Source organism: Gopherus evgoodei, unplaced genomic scaffold (genome assembly GCF_007399415.2).
Source record: "Gopherus evgoodei ecotype Sinaloan lineage unplaced genomic scaffold, rGopEvg1_v1.p scaffold_36_arrow_ctg1, whole genome shotgun sequence".
Taxonomy (NCBI): domain Eukaryota; kingdom Metazoa; phylum Chordata; order Testudines; family Testudinidae; genus Gopherus; species Gopherus evgoodei.
The window spans coordinates 2,452,620-2,471,050 of record NW_022060038.1 but is presented as its reverse complement, the minus strand read 5'-3'; the positions used below and the strand labels follow the sequence as shown (position 1 = coordinate 2,471,050).

Genomic DNA, 18,431 nt, shown 5'->3' with positions numbered 1-18,431 from the left:
TGTATGTATTTTTCTTTCTTTTTTATATAAAGCTTTCTTTTTTAAAACCTGTTAAAGTTTTCTTTACTGGGAAATTTCAGGGAAATTGAGTCTGTACTCACCAGGGAATTGGTGGGAGGAAGAAATCAGGGGGAGATCTGTGTGTGTTGGATTTGCTAGCCTGATTTTGCATTCCCTCTGGGTGAAGAGGAAAGTGCTTTTGTTTCCAGGACTGGGAACGGAGAGGGGGAGTCACTCTGTTTGGATTCACAGAGCTTGTGTCTGTGTATCTCTCCAGGAGAACCTGGAGGGGGGAAGGGAAAAAGGATTATTTCCCTTTGTTGTGAGACTCAAGGGATTTGGGTCTTGGGGTCCCCAGGGAAGGTTTTTCAGGGGGACCAGAGTGCCCCAAAACACTCTAATTTTTTGGATGGTGGCAGCAAGTACCAGGTCCAAGCTGGTAACTAAGCTTGGAGGTTTTCATGCTAACCCCCATATTTTGGACGCTAAGGTCCAAATCTGGGACTAAAGTTATGACATGGTGGCAGCGGTGGGACAGTCTGTCTCCAAATTAACCCATAACTATGTGACGTTCTTTTTTATTCATTCATTGTCACTGAGTGCACATAATATGGTTGCAATCGGCTTGAACACATTTTGCAATATATTCACTCCTTAAATCCAGGGGAACAGCTCCATGTTTCCCAGCCAAGCCCCACTGAATAACCCAGCCCCTTCTGTGCTGTTAAAGAGGGATGCAACTTAGCCAGTCCACAGGCTAAGCATCTTTCCAGCAGACCAATCTTCCAGGCATGTGGCTCTCAGTGCTCTTTCCCCAGACCCTGAGCCTGCCACTCTCTGAGCTTCCTTGGCCTGGCATAACCTGTGGGATCCCCCCTCACCCGTCTCAGCTCTGTGCTTCCTCTGGGCTATTATGTGGGGCAGGTGCTGCTAACAAGGGTCATTTCTGGGCTCCAAAGCCCTGCACTCACTCAGCTCCTGCTCAGCAGAGAGGGGCTGCCCGGGCCAGCAGGAGGTGTCCGGATAGTCTCTGTGAAGTGCCAGAGGAGCGCTGGGCAGGGAGGTTTATAGACATCGCTGTGGGATCTCAGCAGGGTTTCTGTCTCACCTGAGCAGACACAGCTCAGCAGAGAGCGTGAGACTAATCAAATAGTCCCCTGCTATTCCCCGGTGCCCCGAGGAGTCTGGGGAGGGCCATGCACCAGGGACAAGCAGAGACAACAGGGAAAGCTCATTAGTATCAAACAAATTAAAAGCCAGGCAGGGTTTGCCAAGACTCATGAACTCTAGGAACCCGTTCAAGTGCTGTACGTTCCTGGAGTAATTCATAGATCTGGCTGCAAGAAAATTGCTGGCTGTTGATTGGTTGCAGAAACCACAAAGTTGCTGTGAATTTGAGTGGCATTGCGACCCCATAGACCAGGTCACAATGCCACTGTCTCCCACTGGAACTGGCCATCTCTGTCTGCGGGTGTGGGCTGGAAGGCTCCTGGTGATCTTGAGGACTTCACAGTCATTGGCTGCCTGGACACACCAGAGGCTGGGCTCGGGAAGTCCCCAGTGAGTGGGGCGAGGCAGGGCTTGTGCTGGGACTTGGGAATCTTGCAAGGGGCCTCCAGGGGTCTCTGAGCTGGGACTGGCTCTAGGGTGCAGGGGTTAGACCAGCCCCCCCTGCCCTTGCCCTATACAGAGGTCGTGCCACGTCTCTGCTCCTACTTGATTTTTCTTTTCTTCTGCATCTGAGGATTGTCTTTTTTTGCTATAGCATCAAACTTAGAATTTACATTCATTTGGCTAGCTACCATGACTCCCAAGTCCTGTTCAGACTCACTCCTTCTCAGGACACTGTCCACTTTATTATTAATTTAGCATACAATTTTTGTTCCTAGATTTAGGATTTCACATTTGTGTTAAAACATACTGTGATGAGTTTGGTCACAGAGCTCTTCTTGGGACTGTCACCTGACATGGTGGAATTACCTCTGAGCCCCTTTTCCCTGCCAGCCTGGGACTCCAGAACCCTGCCTTCTTGAGCCAGACATGCCAGCCTGCTGCAACTCAGGCCCAGGGTCTGGTCCATGCCCTCAAAGCTGCAGACTTAACATAAAACTGCTCAGCAAGGCACTTACCTCCAAAACCCAAACACCCACTCCCAGTGGGATCCAAACCAGAAATAAATCCGTTTCACTCTGTATAAAGCTTATACAGGGTAAACTCATAAATTGTCTGCCCTCTATAACACTGATAGAGAGAGATGCGTATTTGTTTGCTCCCCTTGGCATTAATCACTTATTCTTGGTTAATTACACTGGTCTACAATTTTTGAGAAGTCGTCTGCTTCAGAGCTAAATTGTGATATTTATTATGTATTTTGATGTGCTGAATTCAAATATGACAATTAAAACAACTGATTGGCTACTGTTTCTAAGATATTTAATTTTTACATTTTATGTCTATGTATATTGTGTAGACAGTAGAGTTTTAATCATAAATTGTAAACCTAGGTCTTTTCATGTGTTTATGGTTGCTTTACATGATAATATTTCACCTGTCCTGTTTATGTAACACTTGAAAAATCAGCAAAAGGGTTATATAAATAAAATGTATTATGAAACAAAAGGCAGAAAACTATTCTGTACATAGTATAGTCCTATTCAATGTCTACTCGGTGCTTCTTGGCTTGTCTCTTGTATTCATTAAATGGAGCATCTCTTGTCACTGTCCAGCAATAGTCTGCAAGCATTGATGGGCTCCATTTGCCCTGATAGCCTGCCAGGAGATTCCACTGCTGTAGTCTGGAGCCCAACAGCTCTGCCTTACTCTTGGGTAGTTCCAAATCCCTGACAAGGTCATTCAGTTCACCTTGTGTTAGGAGGCGTGGTTCAGAGGAGGAGGATGGGAGAAAATGTGGGTCCTGTGACATTGATGGTTCAGGACCAGAAGTTTCATCCTCTTCCTCTTCCTCGTCTGACTCAAGTGAGAAGGATTCTGGCGCATCAGTCCTTCTCCGTGGGGTACTGGGCGTATAGCTGATGGAATGTTTGGATAATGCACAGTCCACTTTTTCTTCTTTGACACACCATTCCCAACTGGAGGCACCATGCAGAAGTAACAATTGCTGGTATGATCTGTTGACTCTCTCCAAATCATTGGCACTGCAAAAGGCATAGATTTCCTTTTCCTGTTCAACCACTGGTGAAGATTTGTTGCACAAGTGTTGCAGCATATGTGTGGGGCCCACCTCTTGTCCTGATCTCCAATTTTGCAACAAAAAGAAAGGTGATAGGCTTTCTTAACCATAGTGGTTATACTGTGCTTTTGTGATGCAAAAGTCACTTCACCACAAACATAGCAGAAGTTATCTGCACTGTTCACACAAGTACGAGGCATCTCTGCTCACTTTGGCTAAACAGAAATGTGTCCCTTTGCAAAATCAAACACTGACAAGAGAGCACCATACTATGATTTCTAGAGCTGATATAGGGCAATTTGTTCAGCAGAGTGATGTAAGCTTCATTATGATTGCATCATCCATGACTTCTAGGAATAACATGACGCAATTCATATCATGTATGACCCAATACCGCTTCAGATTGCATCATTCATTGTTTTGCCTAAAAAGCAAGTACTGTCCAAACCCAGTCATAGATTTATTCATAGATCCAGTCAAAGATGTATTTTAGTCATTTCTGGTTTAAATTGAGATCCCTTCCCTTTATAACTCACTTATCCTCTGCCATTCCCAAGTCAAAGGGTCATATATACTGACCCAATAGTATATCTTGAAAACTAGAGCCAATCAACAATTTTAAGCATCATTTTCGTTCTCAGTGACCCAGAATTAGTAAAGTTGGACTCCATTTATTTCAGAAGCTTTTTGGCTGTAGACCAGTGTTATTAATCAAAAGTGATTTTATTAAAAATAAGATTTAAGTGGTTTCAAGTAATAACAGATAGAACAAAGTAAGTTACCAAGCAAAATAAAACAAAACACACGAGTCTAAGCCTAGTACATTAAGAAACTGATTACAGGTAATATCTCACCCTCAGAGATGTCCCAAGACGCTTCTTTCACAGACTAGACTCCTTCCTAGTCTGGGCCCATTCCTTTCCCAGCTACAGCCTTTGTTAGTTCCAGCAGCATCTTAGGTGAGAAGCAGGAGCTTTGTTCTGTTCCATCCCGTTTTGTAGCTTTGGCACAAGGTGGGAATCCTTTGTCACTCTGGGTTCCCGCCCCTCCTTCTAAATAGAAAAGTACCAGATTTAAGATGGATTCCAGGATCATGTGACATGGTCATATGTCATCATAAGACGTAATTCTTCATTCTCCCAGGGCTGGCCCACACATACCCAGGGAGGTTTGCAAGTAAACAGAGCATTTACAACCAATTGTCCTAATCAATGGGAGCCATCAAGCTTCCAAACCACCATTAATGGCCTGCACTTTGCATAAGTACAATAGGCCCTCAGAGTTATATTATGCATCCGAAGAAGTGGGCTGTAGCCCACGAAAGCTTATGCTCAAATATATTTGTTAGTCTCTAAGGTGCCACAAGTACTCCTGTTCTTTTTGTGGATACAGACTAACACGGCTGCTACTCTGAAACCCAGCTTCTAAGTATAATTGACCAGGTCTTTCCTATCCTTTTTGCTAGGACGTACAGTTTCTCCTGTAACAAATCCATCCCTTAATTGTGTTCTCCTCTGCACCTGTTGGCTTTTCACCAGCCCATAGTTTATAAATCCTCCATAAATTTTTTAATTGTGCATGCCATCAATCTGGTTCCATTTTGGTTAAAATGGAACTCATCTCTCCTGTATGGTCCATTCCTTCCGAAAAAGGTTCCCAAGCTCCTAATAACCCTAAAACCCTTCAACTTACCAGCTAGGTACCCCAGCCCTCATTCTGAGAGGGGCAATGAGTCTATGGCTTGGGTCTGTATTAAGGCCCGAGCAGCACCAGGTACGGGCATCCTAGCTCTGGCGTATGGCTGACAAGCACTGGCTTCTTGGCCTACAGAAGAGGAGACAGGCACCCCAGGTTTGGAGTGGCAGGGAGGGCACAGGCCCATTCACGCCACTGCACCCCAGCCCAGGGCCCCAACTATGGCAACTGGGTTTGCCTCTGCGTCAGCAGGAGGAGGCCACTCTTTCTCAATACAGAGTGGAAGATAATGAAGAGGACAGACCACTGATACAGTGTGATTTCATTGCTCACTGAACTGGGTGAAAGAAAACAATATGCTAATCATAAACCTTATAACAAAAGATTTGGTATTGATGGTAAATCCTATAAAAAGATGTTACATGCATGATTTTGGGGAAAAGCTTTTAGACATGCTATGAGTAGTAAACAAGAAGCCATGTGGGGTTACTGCTTATCAGCTAACACCTGTAAACAGGCTCAAAGCTTCTCTCATCAGGGAAACCATAATAAATCTGGTCTGCTGTGTGGAAGGGGAAACTGAGGCACACCACCTCATAGCATTGATGAACATGTCTATTGAGTTATCACCAGCTGGAAAAGAACAATTTTTTAACAATGTTGCACAGTACGCTGTGGATAACACTACACTGTTTGCAGTACTTGGAAGTTGTATGTTCAAAACCTACAGAGGGCTTTGGGCACTCTGCCTCCGCATTAATCAGTGATTACCACTCCTGCAGTAAACTAAGGGGCAAGGAGTGACTCTCTGTGCCCCAAAGCAATGCCCTGAAATCCCCATATTTACCAGGTATCAGAGGGGTAGCCGGTTAGTCTGGATCTGTAAAAGCAGCAAAGAATCCTGTGGCACCTTATAGACTAACAGACGTTTTGGAGCATGAGCTTTCGTGGGTGAATACCCACTTCGTCAGATACATGTCATGCATCCGACGAAGTTAGTATTCACCTACAGAAGCTCATGCTGCAAAATGCCTGTTAGTCTATAAGGTGCCACAGATTCTTTGCTGCTTTTACATATTTACCAGGGTTATGTGGTTATGTGGTGTTTTATATAAAGTATGTCATGCAAGGTATCAATGGAAAAGTTATGATGTGCTGAAAGTGATTACCCTAGTTGTATGTATGCATTATTTTTGTTACCTAAAGTTATGAATATTGCTTATGTACCAATATTTCAAACGTATTTGCTCCTGGGTAGCACCCACAAGGTAGTTTATATCCAGTGTGGCCAGCACATTGTGGATGAACCATCCAAGGTACTGGCCCATTAAGAAACACAATAGGCCTTAGAAGAAGCTCATCCCCACCTGATGGACTTTCCTGTGAACATCGTAGCCAGGATATGGGTAATGGCTCCTGCTATGACTCATAAAAGCAGGCAAGGTCATGTGACCAGTTCATGTGACACTGGACTGCATCTTGTGCCTGAAAGTTTCCAGTAATTGTGCTGGGGCCTTTTGCTTAGAAAAAATGAATTTCCCTTCATATGGCAGAAGCTATAACTGGGGAAGAGTCATCATCACTTGGCCTCACTCCCTCCACAATACAACACCTGGAAACACCTTAGGAACTAAGACTGAAATGGGGCTGAAATCCCCGCTGACGGGATTTCTAGCCTGTGTATGGAAGACTGGTGAACTGTATGTATCATCAGGGTGAGACATTCCTTTATCCAAATCTTTTCTAGTCTATAGAACTTAGATTGTGATTTTGTTTATTTTTTAGGTTACCAATTTTGATCTGTTCCCTGTTACTTATAATCACTTTAAATCTATATACCTAAAACAGTGTGTTGTTTGAAACGCAAAAGGGAAATCTGCTCAGGAACAGGGGCTGGTACATTGTCCTCTCCACACTAAGGGAGGGGTAATAAACTTACACTGGTCAGGCTTCTGACAAGGGCAAGACAGCACAGCTCTGGGGTCCTAGGCTGGGGAGCTGGGGGGAATTGGCTGGAACCTCTCTATTGTTAGTTCATGAGTGGCTAGTAAAAGCTTTCACGTAACTGCAGCTGGATGTGTCCCTGTTTGTGTATAGCTGTGTAAGTGCAAGACCTGGAGAGGATTGCAGCATGGCACAGCCTCACAGTCTGAGAGGGGGCCCAGACTGGTATGTCAAACAACTTGGCAGTATCTGAGTCCAGTTTGTATCCTGGGTGAGTCCATCACACCCACCCAGTGAATAGGCCCTGATAGAGCATGAGTTCATTTCCTTCTTGTCATGCGCTCAGTTCCTGATGGAGACAGTGTGCTTATGGTGGTTATGGTGGGGATGTCAGAACTCCTGGGTTCTGTCTGTACTTCTCTGTGCGACTTTGCCCAAGTCACCTCTACCCATGCCTCAGTTTACCTATCTGCATAATGGGGATATGCTCATTTTGGCTTTCCTTTCATAGGTATTTTGAAAATCCTTCAAAAAAAAAAAGGTGCTACATGGTATGATTATAGTTACTGCTGAGAATGACTGATCTTTGATCCCTTAGCAACAGCCCAGTGTGCCTGCAGAAAGTTTTCTTGTCTCCTGTAAGTCATCTGTCCCCTGATCTGTCTGCCTACTATCTACCCATCCATCCTGGGCATTTACAGGGTATCAGATCCTATGGGGACCTGGACATCATCCATAGTTTCCTTACTAATCAACTGTAATTTTCAAATATGCATAAAAGCACAGAGCAGCTAATTGATCTTTAACTCGACAGAGAGTCCAAGAGTTCTCATCTCCCTCTGGGGAGGTTCCTTAATTACTGTTTACTCTTAAAGCTGGATAAATAGCACAAAAGCGCAAACACAGAAAGATAGACACTGGCTAGAGTGTTTCTGGTCTCCAGCCTGTTTGCATCCAGATACCGCTTCTCTCCTAGAGGCTGAGCCAACCCCACTAGGATTGCACAGAGCTATATTATAAATGATCCACATCCCTGTGTCAGCTCTTGGTGTGGGATGTTGCTGCAGATGCTGGGTGAGAGAGGTGTGGGGCACGGCTACCTGAGGAGGATTCCCAGGGAAGGCACTTCCGTCTAAGAATTCACAGGTACCATCTCTTGCTGTTTGTCAAACCCAGTGCAGTGTGGGTGTGATGGGATATAGAAAAAGTTTGTGGTCCTTTCTGCTCTGTACAGTCATGAAACATCCCAGGGTCCTTGCCAGAGGGGATGAGTTTGCTCCAGTAGCATGGGCCAAAATGTCCCTCTTTGCTGTGCCTCCCCGGCTGATGGCATCCAGCCCCCAGTGGCTGCATTTCTGTGGCACAGTGAATGCTTAAAGACGAAAGGTGTCAGCAGATGGATGATACAAGGCCAAATTTGGAGGCTGTGGCTGGAAGTTTACTTAGGCCTCAATGAATCAAAATTCCCCTTAGAGTAAGAACTGAGTAAAAACCTTGGGAGCCAGCTCTGTGTTAATGCACAGACGCTGTCACCTCCTCCTCTTGCATTTCAGGGCTCTGGCTGTTAACAGGGGGATGCGGGGTGGGGACTGTTATCTGACCTTAATCTGCTAGAAAGCATGGAGGTCGTAGAGATCCTCACTAGAATAATATAAGCATTTTTCAACATGTGCAAGATATCTTCTCCCCTAGATTCACTCGAGAATTCTGCTGAACCGTTATGCCTGAAACTTTCAAAATACAATTTGTTCGGAAGCAGACACCCAACATGGGAAATTTCAGTCCAAATGGTTAATGTTTGGCAAACTTATAAGCAACTGAAAATGAGGTCTCCTAATGGAAGGTGTCAGACAGACTTAACTAACAGTGGTGCCACCAGCACCACCTACAAGGGCCAACCCATTTGTGAATCCCATTCAGCTAAGCTCTTTGCTCTAACAGAGTCCGTGGCAAGGAGTTCCACAGGCCTAATATGTATTATGTAAACAGTTTTCTTTTATTAGAGTTATGTGTTCAGACTTTCAATGTAATAGACTGTTTCCATTCTCATGTGTTATGAAATGCAGTGAATATAAATGCCAAATCTACTTTGGTTACCTATAGATTCATAGAGCATAAGGCCAGAAGGGACCATTTGATCATCCAGCCTGACCTCCTGTATAACACAGGCCATTAAATTTTACCTAGTTACCTGTGAACTGAGATCCATATCTTCTGTTTGACTAAGGCCTGATCTACACCAGGATTTTATATCAAGGAATCATAAAGCCACATTTTGAGAAGGGATCACAGGGGTCATCTAGTCTAACCCCCTGCCAAGATGCAGGGTTTGTTGTGTCCAAACCGCCCCATAGAGATGGCTATTTAGTCTCCTTTTGAAAACCTTTTCCAAAGCAGCTTCCACAACCTCCCGAGGTGTCTGCTCCATTGTCTTCCTTTTCTTAAAGTTTGGCAGTTTATCTGAGATGTAACCTAAATCTGCCATGCTGTAGACTGAACCCATCGTCTCTTCTCCTGCCCGCTGCAGTGAGTCCAAACAACTTTTCTCCATCTTTTTATAGCAGCCATTCAAGTATCTGAAGACCGCTGTCATCTCCCCACTCAATTTCCTCCTTTCCAAGCTAAACATACCCAGTTCCTTCAGCCTTTGCTCGTATGGCTTGTATTCCATCCCTTGGATCTTTGTCTCTCAGCTCTGGATCCTTTCCAGTTTCTCTACATCCTTTATATACATTGGAGACCCAAACTGGACACAGTACTCCAGCTGAGGCCTAAGCAGCGCTGAGTAGAGCGATCCTATCACCTCCCATGACTCGCATGCTCTGCCTCTGCTGATGCAACCAAAAGATTGCATTTGCTTCTTTTGCAATAGCAAAAAAAAAACCTGACACCCAGGAGATATGTAGCTATATAAACCTAACCTCGGTGTGTGCAGCATGAGGTCTACTGAAGAATTATTCATTGACCTAGTTACCATCTCGGAGAGATGGATTACCTACGATGACAGGAGAATGCCTGCTGTCTGTATAAGAAGTGTCTAAACTTTAATGTAGAAAAGCCCTGACGCAGATCTTCCAGAAACACATCCAGTCTGGATCTGCAGACATGAGGAACTGGAGATTCCACCACTTCCCTTTGCAGTTTATTCAAAAGTTTAATCACCATCAGTGCTAAACGTTGGTTCCTTACTTCTATCTGGAATTTGTCTGGATTCCGCTTCCAGCCATTTGGCCCTGCTCTGCCTTTCTCCGCTAGATTACAGACCCCTTTAGTGCCCAGAGTTTTCTCCCCGTGAAGGTCTCCGCTTGATCGTCTCTTGCATAAGGTAAATAGATGAAGCTCTTTACATCTCTCTCCCTATCTGGTATTTTCTCCAGACTGAAATAATTGTTGTGGTTCTTTTTTGCACCCTCTCCAATTTTTCAAGATCCTTTTTGAAATGTGGACCCCTGAAGTGGATGCAGTCGATTTCACCAGTGTCATATGCAGAGGTGAAATCATTCCCCTGCTCCAACTCTGCACTCCCCTGTTTATGCATCCAAGGATCACATCAGTCCCTTTGGCCACAGTGGCACGCTTGGACCTGAAGATGAGTTGGTTGTCCACAGAGACCCCTAACTCCTTTTCAGGTTCCCTTCATTCCATAGTATATTGTCCTAGTCTGTGGGTCTGGCCTGCATGTCCTTTTCTGAGAGGATATCTTTGAATTTGACTGTTTTAAAACATTTTGTTTGCTTGTATGGTCCTAGCTCACCAAATGCTCCAGAACAACCAATGTGCCTTGCTGGCCTCCTCTGCCAATCTTGTGTCATCCGTAAATTTTATCTGCAGTGATTTTTCTATTTGCTTCCAAATCTTTGATGAAAATACTGAATAGTACCAGGCTTAGAAGTGATCCCTGCAGAACCCCACTAGATATAGCCCCATTCACTAACAATGACCCATTGACAACTGCTTTCTGAGATCTGTTAGTTAGCCAGATTTTTGTGCATTTGACATGTGCTCCACTGATATTGTAGAGTCTTCATATTTTTAATCGGAATATTTTCCCTACTGAAGCAAATGTGTCAGAGAAATCAAAGTCTATTGCATGTGTGTGGTTCCCTTGATCAACGAAACATGTACTCTTATAAAGGATGAAATACAATTTATTTGTACAGACTTTTTTTCCACACACCCTGTTGTTGTGTGGCATTAATTATTTTCCTGGAATTTTAACTAATTTCTTACCAGCTTTTCCATTGTTTCCTAATTTTGTCAATTTTTTTTAAACTTTCTCTTTTTTTAATAGTATTTGCCTATTTTCCTTTTTTCTTTTTCTTTTTTGATTTGCTGCTGCCTGATTGCATACTTCTTGTTCCGAATTAGGTGTGTGCTTGATTGATCAATTAGTAACCCTGTTGTTAGTAACCCTAAGGTTCTACTGTAGATGCTATTTAACATCCTCCTTGACAGCTAATGGACTGGAAAGTATTTAAACCCCTCTTGTGATATAAGTACCTCATACTGCTTCTTTCCAAATGCAGAGCAAAAGAATTTCTTGAACACATTTCCTTTCCTGCAACATTAAAAAGTTTCCTTGCTACCTCTAGGAATTGGCCTAAACATCTTCTAGAATTTCATTTGTTGTTAATATACTTAATAACTTTCTTTTTGTGATCCTTACTGTACTGGCTGCCACTTCCAGCAGTTCCCATTGACCTGGAGCAGCGAACCACGGCCAGTGGGAGCAGGGTCGCCTCCAGGCCACAGCGTGCCAAGCGCATGCTTGGGGCGGCACACCGCGGGGGGCGCTCTGCAGGTTGCTGGGAGGGCGGCAGGTGGCTCCGGTGGAGCTGCCACAGGCGTGGCTTCGGACGGTCCGCTGGTCCTGCAGCTCCGGTGGACCTCCCGCAGACACGCCTGAGGCAGCTCCACCAGAGCCGCAGGACCATCGGACCCTCCACAGAAAGGCCTGTGGCAGGTCAACCGGAGCCACGGGACCAGCTGACCGTCCGCAGAAACGCCTGCGGGAGGTCCACCGGAGCTGCGGGATGGGCGAGCGGCAGAGCGCCCCCCGTGGTGTGCAGCCGTGCTTGGGGCGGCGAAATTGCTAGAGCCAGCCCTGAGTGGGAGCCGCGATCAGCCGAACCTGTGGATGTGGCAGGTAAACAAACTTGCCCAGCCCGCCAGGGGCTTTCCCTACACAAGCGGCATCCCAAGTTTAGGAAACTCTGCTTTATAAAGACAGGGTGTACAAAACTTAGCACATATCCAGAGCAGGTTATTCTCCATCCTATTCCTTAGGCATCCAAACATTGTCTTTGTTTTTGCCTCTGCTGTGAATAAGCAGATGTTTCCACAGAACTGCTATGAATGATTCCCAAGTCTTTGCCCCGAGGTGTGTTCTAGTTGCAATGTTTTCCTGTGGGACATTTGTCGGCAAATCTTTGCTTTTTTTCCACTCAGATTTTGAGAAACCAGGTGAATGCGGACTTCTCTACAGCATTGACGCTGTAGCCTGGGTTTCATTGCATTATGTCTATGTTTACACTGGCTGAGTTTTATCACCGAAAGTTTGTTCAATTACCAAAAAGCCTTTGAAGAAATTGTTGTTATATATTCATTCTGTCTTTTCTTTTGGCTTAGCATGTCCACATGTGGGGTGGTCTCAGCGACAGTGAGAGCAAATCACCGTAGGTAGCTATCCCACAGTTCACCTCTCCAACCTGATTGCTGATTGATGCTGTGGGAAGGCAGATCAGATCACAGCGCATCATGGCTCCATGCTCAATGTCCCAGGATGAATTGTTTCCATCCCCACATTCCATGTTTTTCCATCTCCATTTCACGGCATTTTTAAAGTCCCTTGTTTTCAGCTCAGCTCGCCATCTCTATCTGCACGAATGGATCCTGAGCTTCTCTCCACTGCTCCGTTAGCTCTCAATAGCACATCACGAATGGCAGTGAAATCAATCTGGAAGTTGCAAAGGCAATAGGAGTAACAACTGCCTAATCTGCTGTCCGACATGGCTAGCAACAGGGTTGGAGAGCTGTTGGCATTCACGTTAGAGCTGAACATAGTGGAAAGTTGCTTTTTGGCTCGGGAAATTAGCTCTCAGCGGTGGTAACACATCGTTATGCGGTCTGGGATAATGAGCAGAATTTTAGGAAGCAGAAGCCCCCTTCCTGGAACTGTGTACTGAGCTCACACAAGTCTTGCGGCACAAGGACATCCAAATGAGAGCTGCCCACTTGCTGGAGAAGCGCGTGGTGATTGCAGCGTGGAACCTGGCGACTCCAGGCTGCTACCCTTCAGTCACAAATCAGTTTGGATTTGGGAAGTTGACCATTGGGGCTATGTTAAGGCAAGTGTGCAGGGCCATTAATCACATCCTACTATGAAAGACTCTGACTTTCATCAATGTGCATGAAATTGTGGATGGCTTTGCAGAAATGTGTTTCCCTAAGTGTGGAATGGCGATAGATGCCATGCACATTCCAATTTTGGCACAAGACAACCTTGCCATGGAGTATATCTGTTGGAAAGGGTTCTTCTCCATGATGTTGCACATGCTCATGGATCACCGCAAGCATTCATTAGCTTCAGTGTGGGGTGATACAGACAAGTGCATGACACACAAATCTTTAGGAACACCGGCCTTTACCGAAAGCTAGAAACGGGGCCTTTCTTTCCAGACCTGAAGATCTCTGTAGGGGATGTCGAAATACCCATAGTGATGATACTGGAAGCCTGACATACCCCTTAATGCCAAGGCTCATGAAACTGTACATGGGAAACCTGGATAGCAGTAAGGAGCATTTCAGCAATAGGTTGAGTAGGGGCAGGATGACCATGGAATGGTCATTTGGCAGATTAAAGGCATACTGGTGATGCCTTCATGGCAGGTTAGAACTCAGCGTGGATAATATTTCCAAGGTCTTAGCCATGTGTTGCACATTGCATAATATTTCTGAAGAAAAGGGTGAAAAGTTTGCCCAGGAGTGTACTACTGAGGCAGAAGACTTCTCTGCTAATTTTGAGAAGCTAGATACCAATGCTATTAGAGGGGATCAATGGGGGACAATTTGGGAGGCTTTGAGGGAACAGTTTGAAGATGAGAACCAGTAATGTTGGTTGCTACAGTTGGGACTGTAATGCATAATGAAGCCCAGCTTTCGAAGATGGGAAGCAGTTGTGATTGTTCAGGCACAGGATTCAATGCAAGAAAATGATAAAACTGCTTGTTTGTTTCCTGCTGCCATCTGCTCTCATAACTTGCATGGAAACAAATAAAGAGTGCTTATTATTCAAGGACTTTTGCTTCTATTTTCAAAAAAACACAACAACATGCACACACACAGAGACACACATACATTCCTGGATGTGGGGGGGAGACAGGTGCCCGGGGAAGACTGACTTTTAGAGCTTAGCATAAGTCCAGCTGTCATTTGAAAAGCTATCTGTGGGAGTGGAGTGTAGGGCAAAGCGTGAAGTCCCAGAAATCAGAAATGGATGTGCAGATGGAGTCAGGGGAGGGCATGGGAAAGAGCTCTGAATGTGCTGAAGAGGCTGGCAGACACACATCTGCTCAGTGTGTGAGGGTTACAAGGGACTGCAGCATGTTGGTTTGCTTCTCCAAAACTTTCATTAGCTTCTCTGTTGCACTCCTAGTTTATGCCTCATTTTCTTTTTTTTCCTACTTGTTGCCTGCTTTCCCTCTTGTCTGTATCAGAGAACTGCAACACTTCCCGGAAGATATCTTCCTTGCTACACCTTGGGCACTTTCTTTTCCGACAGAGATGCTGGTCTGGAGTGGAGGGAGTGCCTCCTTTCAAGGGCATATCTGATGAAGCACAAGTAACAATAAACAGAAACATTCTTGTTAATTGTACATACAGCGTTGAAATGCTACGTTAAAATACACCCCGGGTAACACACCAAGCACTTTCTGGTTGACTCTTGACAAGCACATATGCCAGCGAACAATGCAAGGATGGTGAGTGTACCCAGAGCTGTTGGACATTGTGCATGGGAGAAAAACAATGTGAAAGGGGTCATGTGGCAATTTTCAGGGGACAAAACTCTAAAGTTTCCCACCTGTTTCCACAGCCAGGACTCATTAGATAAATATATAGAGATATACTTATCTCACAGAACTAGAAGGGACCTTGAAAGGTCATTGAGTCCAGTCCTCTGCCTTCATTAGCAGGACCAAGTACTGTCCCTGACAGATTTCCTCCGCTATCCCAAAACAGCCCCCTTAAGGATTGAGCTCACAACCCTGGGTTAGCAGGCCAATGCTCAAACCACTGAACAATCTTGGGTGTAAAGGGAGATTGCTGCCAAGGATAGTGTCAAACCCCTTAAAAATGGCAGGTCTGGGACACAACACTGGACTGACCATTTGCCTCCCTTGCCTTCTGGTAGGCATGCCTCAGCTCCTTCACCTTTTCTGTTCACTGCAGTGTGTCCTGATCACGGCTCTTCCCACACACTGCATGAAATCAGCCCTTAGGTATGGAAATTCATAGATCTGGAGAGCAGCTGGCACTGCACAGCCTCCTTTCCCCATAAACTGAGACAATCCAGCAGATCCACAGTGGCCCAAGCAGGAGAGCATTGGTTGTGTGGAGCTGCCATAGCCACCTGGTAAGATGTGATGTGAGCTCTCCACGCCGATCAAACAAGAAGGGGAATTTCAAAATTCCAAGGCCTTTAAAGGGGGAGGGGTGGAAGGTGTTTACCTCAATGCAGGACAGAGAAGTTGAAACTGCTTACCAGACTGGTCAGGATGGGCATTGTGAGATGCCTTCTAGAGGTCAATTACAGCAATAAAATGAAATACAAGTGTCTACACTGGCACTTCAGCAACAAAACGTTTGCATAAAAAGCCTTACAAGTCTCGTCAAGGTGGTTTTATTACCTTACTAAAACTGAGACGTTCCATCATCAAAAGTGGCTTTGGAGTCTGTGCACTGCCAGTGTTTCTTCTCCAAAGCTGTTTTTTGGTGAAAAAACTTAGCAGTGTAGACAAGGTCTAAGGAACAATGATGAATAATCAGTATCCACACTTGTGTTTGCTGTTGGTGCCTATTAAATTTTCCCAGATCATGATGTGTAGGAGTTACTGAAACACTGAGCACCATAAAACATGGAATTGGCATTAGTAGCATCACGTGGTCATAATTAATTTCTCTGAATAATTAAAATGTCATTTTCCAGTGTGTGAAGGGCAACCAATCTGCTACACCTTTACTTGTGCATGTAGTGTCTCATATTAAGTTTGTCTCTCAATCCAGGCATTTGTACTGCGACCATCACCCTAGAGCCTCGGCACATACAGGAAGTCAGGAGGACATATGGTAGATGAAGGAGACACCATTGTGCCTCAGAGTTGGACACCTTCTCCCCTACTCCATGACAGATTTCAACACAACTGACTTCACCAACCCCTCCACCTTCATCCTGCAGGGCATTCCTGGCCTGGAGGCGGCCCATATCTGGATCTCCATCCCCTTCTGCACCGTGTACACCATAGCCATCTTGGGGAACTTCACCATCCTATTCCTTGTGAAGATGGATCCGAGCCTCCATGCCCCCATGTACTATTTCCTCTGCTTGCTGGCTGTCACTGACCTGGTCCTATTAACATCCACCCTGCCCAAAATGCTGAGCATCTTCTGGTTCAGTGCTAGGGAGATCAGTTTCAGTGCCTGCCTCACCCAGATGTACTTCATTCACTGCTTCTCAGCAGTGGAGTCTGGGATCTTCACGGCCATGGCTCTGGATCGCTATGCAGCCATCTGCCATCCCCTGAGATATTCTACCTTCCTGACAAACCCTATCGTGGCCAAGATCAGCTTGGCTGTGGTGCTGCGCGGTGGTATGCTTGCACTTCCCTATCCCATCCTGGCGAGGCAGTGGCCATATTGCAAAACCAACATCATCCCCCAGCCGTACTGCACACACATAGCTATGGTGAATCTGGCCTGCGCCGACACCCGCATTAGTAGTTACTATGGGCTCTTTGTGCTATTCTGTGTGATGGGTCTGGATGTGATTTTTATCACCGTGTCCTATATCCAGATCCTCAGGGTCATCTTCAGCCTCCCCACAAAGGACGCCCGGCTCAAGACTTTTCGGACCTGTGGCTCCCACCTCTTTGTCATTTTAGCCTTTTACATCCCAGGTCTCTTCATCTCCCTCCTATCCCGGTTTGGCCAGAATGTGCCGCTACATTTCCATGTTCTCATTGCCAATGTGTACCTCTTGATGCCCCTCGTGCTCAACCCCATCATCTACGGTGTGAGGACCAAACAGATCCGGGACAGGCTGTTTCGGTTCTTTACTCATGAAGGGGCCTAATAGTTTCTCTTCCTGATCTGACTCTGAGATTGAACTACATGCACAACTGGCTGGTGATATGGTGCTGGTCCCTCTTCCCTGAATCACTGACTGGACAGTCAAAGTGACATTTCGTCCTTTCTTGGCCTTACTGTGTTGTATCATTGTGACAAACTGAGGAATCAGGCTGTGTACAATTTATTAATTCATAGGGTTCCCACCTTTCTAATTGCTGGTAACTGGACCCCTGAGGCCCTGTGCCCTGCCCTGCCTATACCCCCATAGCCCTGCCCCCTGCCCCACCTCTTTCCACAACTCCTCTCCCCTATCTCACCACTTCTGCCAAGGCCCCACCTCTGTTGCTCTCTCCCCTCCTCCACTCCCCAGCCCCATCCACTCCTGGTTCAACTCCATCTCCATCCCCACCACTCCAAATGGGCTCTTTCTTCTCCAGGGCTGGGAAAGAAATTGTTTCTGCCCGACAAGGAGCCTTCAGTGAGTGCAGCAAGGACACAGCACTGGGGCCAACAGACCAATGGGAGGCGAAGAGGGAAGCCAGGAAGCTGTGTAAAAGCAGCTGAGGTTGGGAGCAGCATCGTCCTTCAGCGGGTGAAACTGTGCATCCTACAGCTTGTGAGCCCTAAAGCTCAGCTATGGAGTCCTGAGGGCTGAGAACCTTGTGTGTTTTACTTCTTTAGTTTCATCTCCCTGTTGTCCCTAATCCCTGGGGGCCACCAGTGGAGATGTGCTGGGATCCCTTTGCCCTGAGCCAGGCCTCGGGGGCAGGGCATGGGATCAGCTTTGAAGCTAGGAGGACAACAGCTGAGAGAGGCGGAAGGAACAGCCCCTGTGTTAACTGGGAAGGTGGGATGCTGGGCAGAGGCTGGGGTGGCTTAGGTAGCACACAGGGAGGGAGATAAACAGCACATCTACTATTAGCCGGCTATTTACACATGCACACGCCACCTTATCTGGAACTCCAGGGCACCCATTGCCCAGGGGCTGAAGCTCAGTCTAACATATTCTCTGTGTGAAGCTTTTGATCACTACATCTAGAAGCTCTTTATCCATGCAGCATTCTCCCCATGTCATGGATGGGTTGAGCCACGTAGCGATAAACTGATTTACCCAAGACCACATAATGAGACGGGACCACGAACTGGGCTGTATTAGATGCAATGATGCTATTTGTGTGTTGTGATCAGTGGAGTTGCCTCCTCCTTAAACAGGAGGAATTTATTAAAGAAACAGCTAAAAACTGCAGACGCAAAAACA

The 18,431-nt window shown here is 45.9% G+C and overlaps 1 protein-coding gene across 1 annotated transcript; it reads left to right on the top strand.

Moving 5' to 3' along the window:
* Positions 1–16,229: 16,229 nt before the first annotated feature.
* Positions 16,230–17,447, top strand: LOC115641991 (olfactory receptor 52R1-like). Its single transcript, XM_030545325.1, has one exon. The coding sequence runs from the start codon at positions 16,230–16,232 to the stop codon at positions 17,175–17,177; it is 948 nt and encodes a 315-aa protein (XP_030401185.1). The 3' UTR covers positions 17,178–17,447.
* Positions 17,448–18,431: the final 984 nt, after the last annotated feature.

What these genes read in the sequence shown, in the direction of transcription:
- LOC115641991 (XM_030545325.1), top strand. Translation starts at nt 16,230, where the DNA reads ATGACAGATTTCAACACAACTGACTTCACCAACCCCTCCACCTTCATC.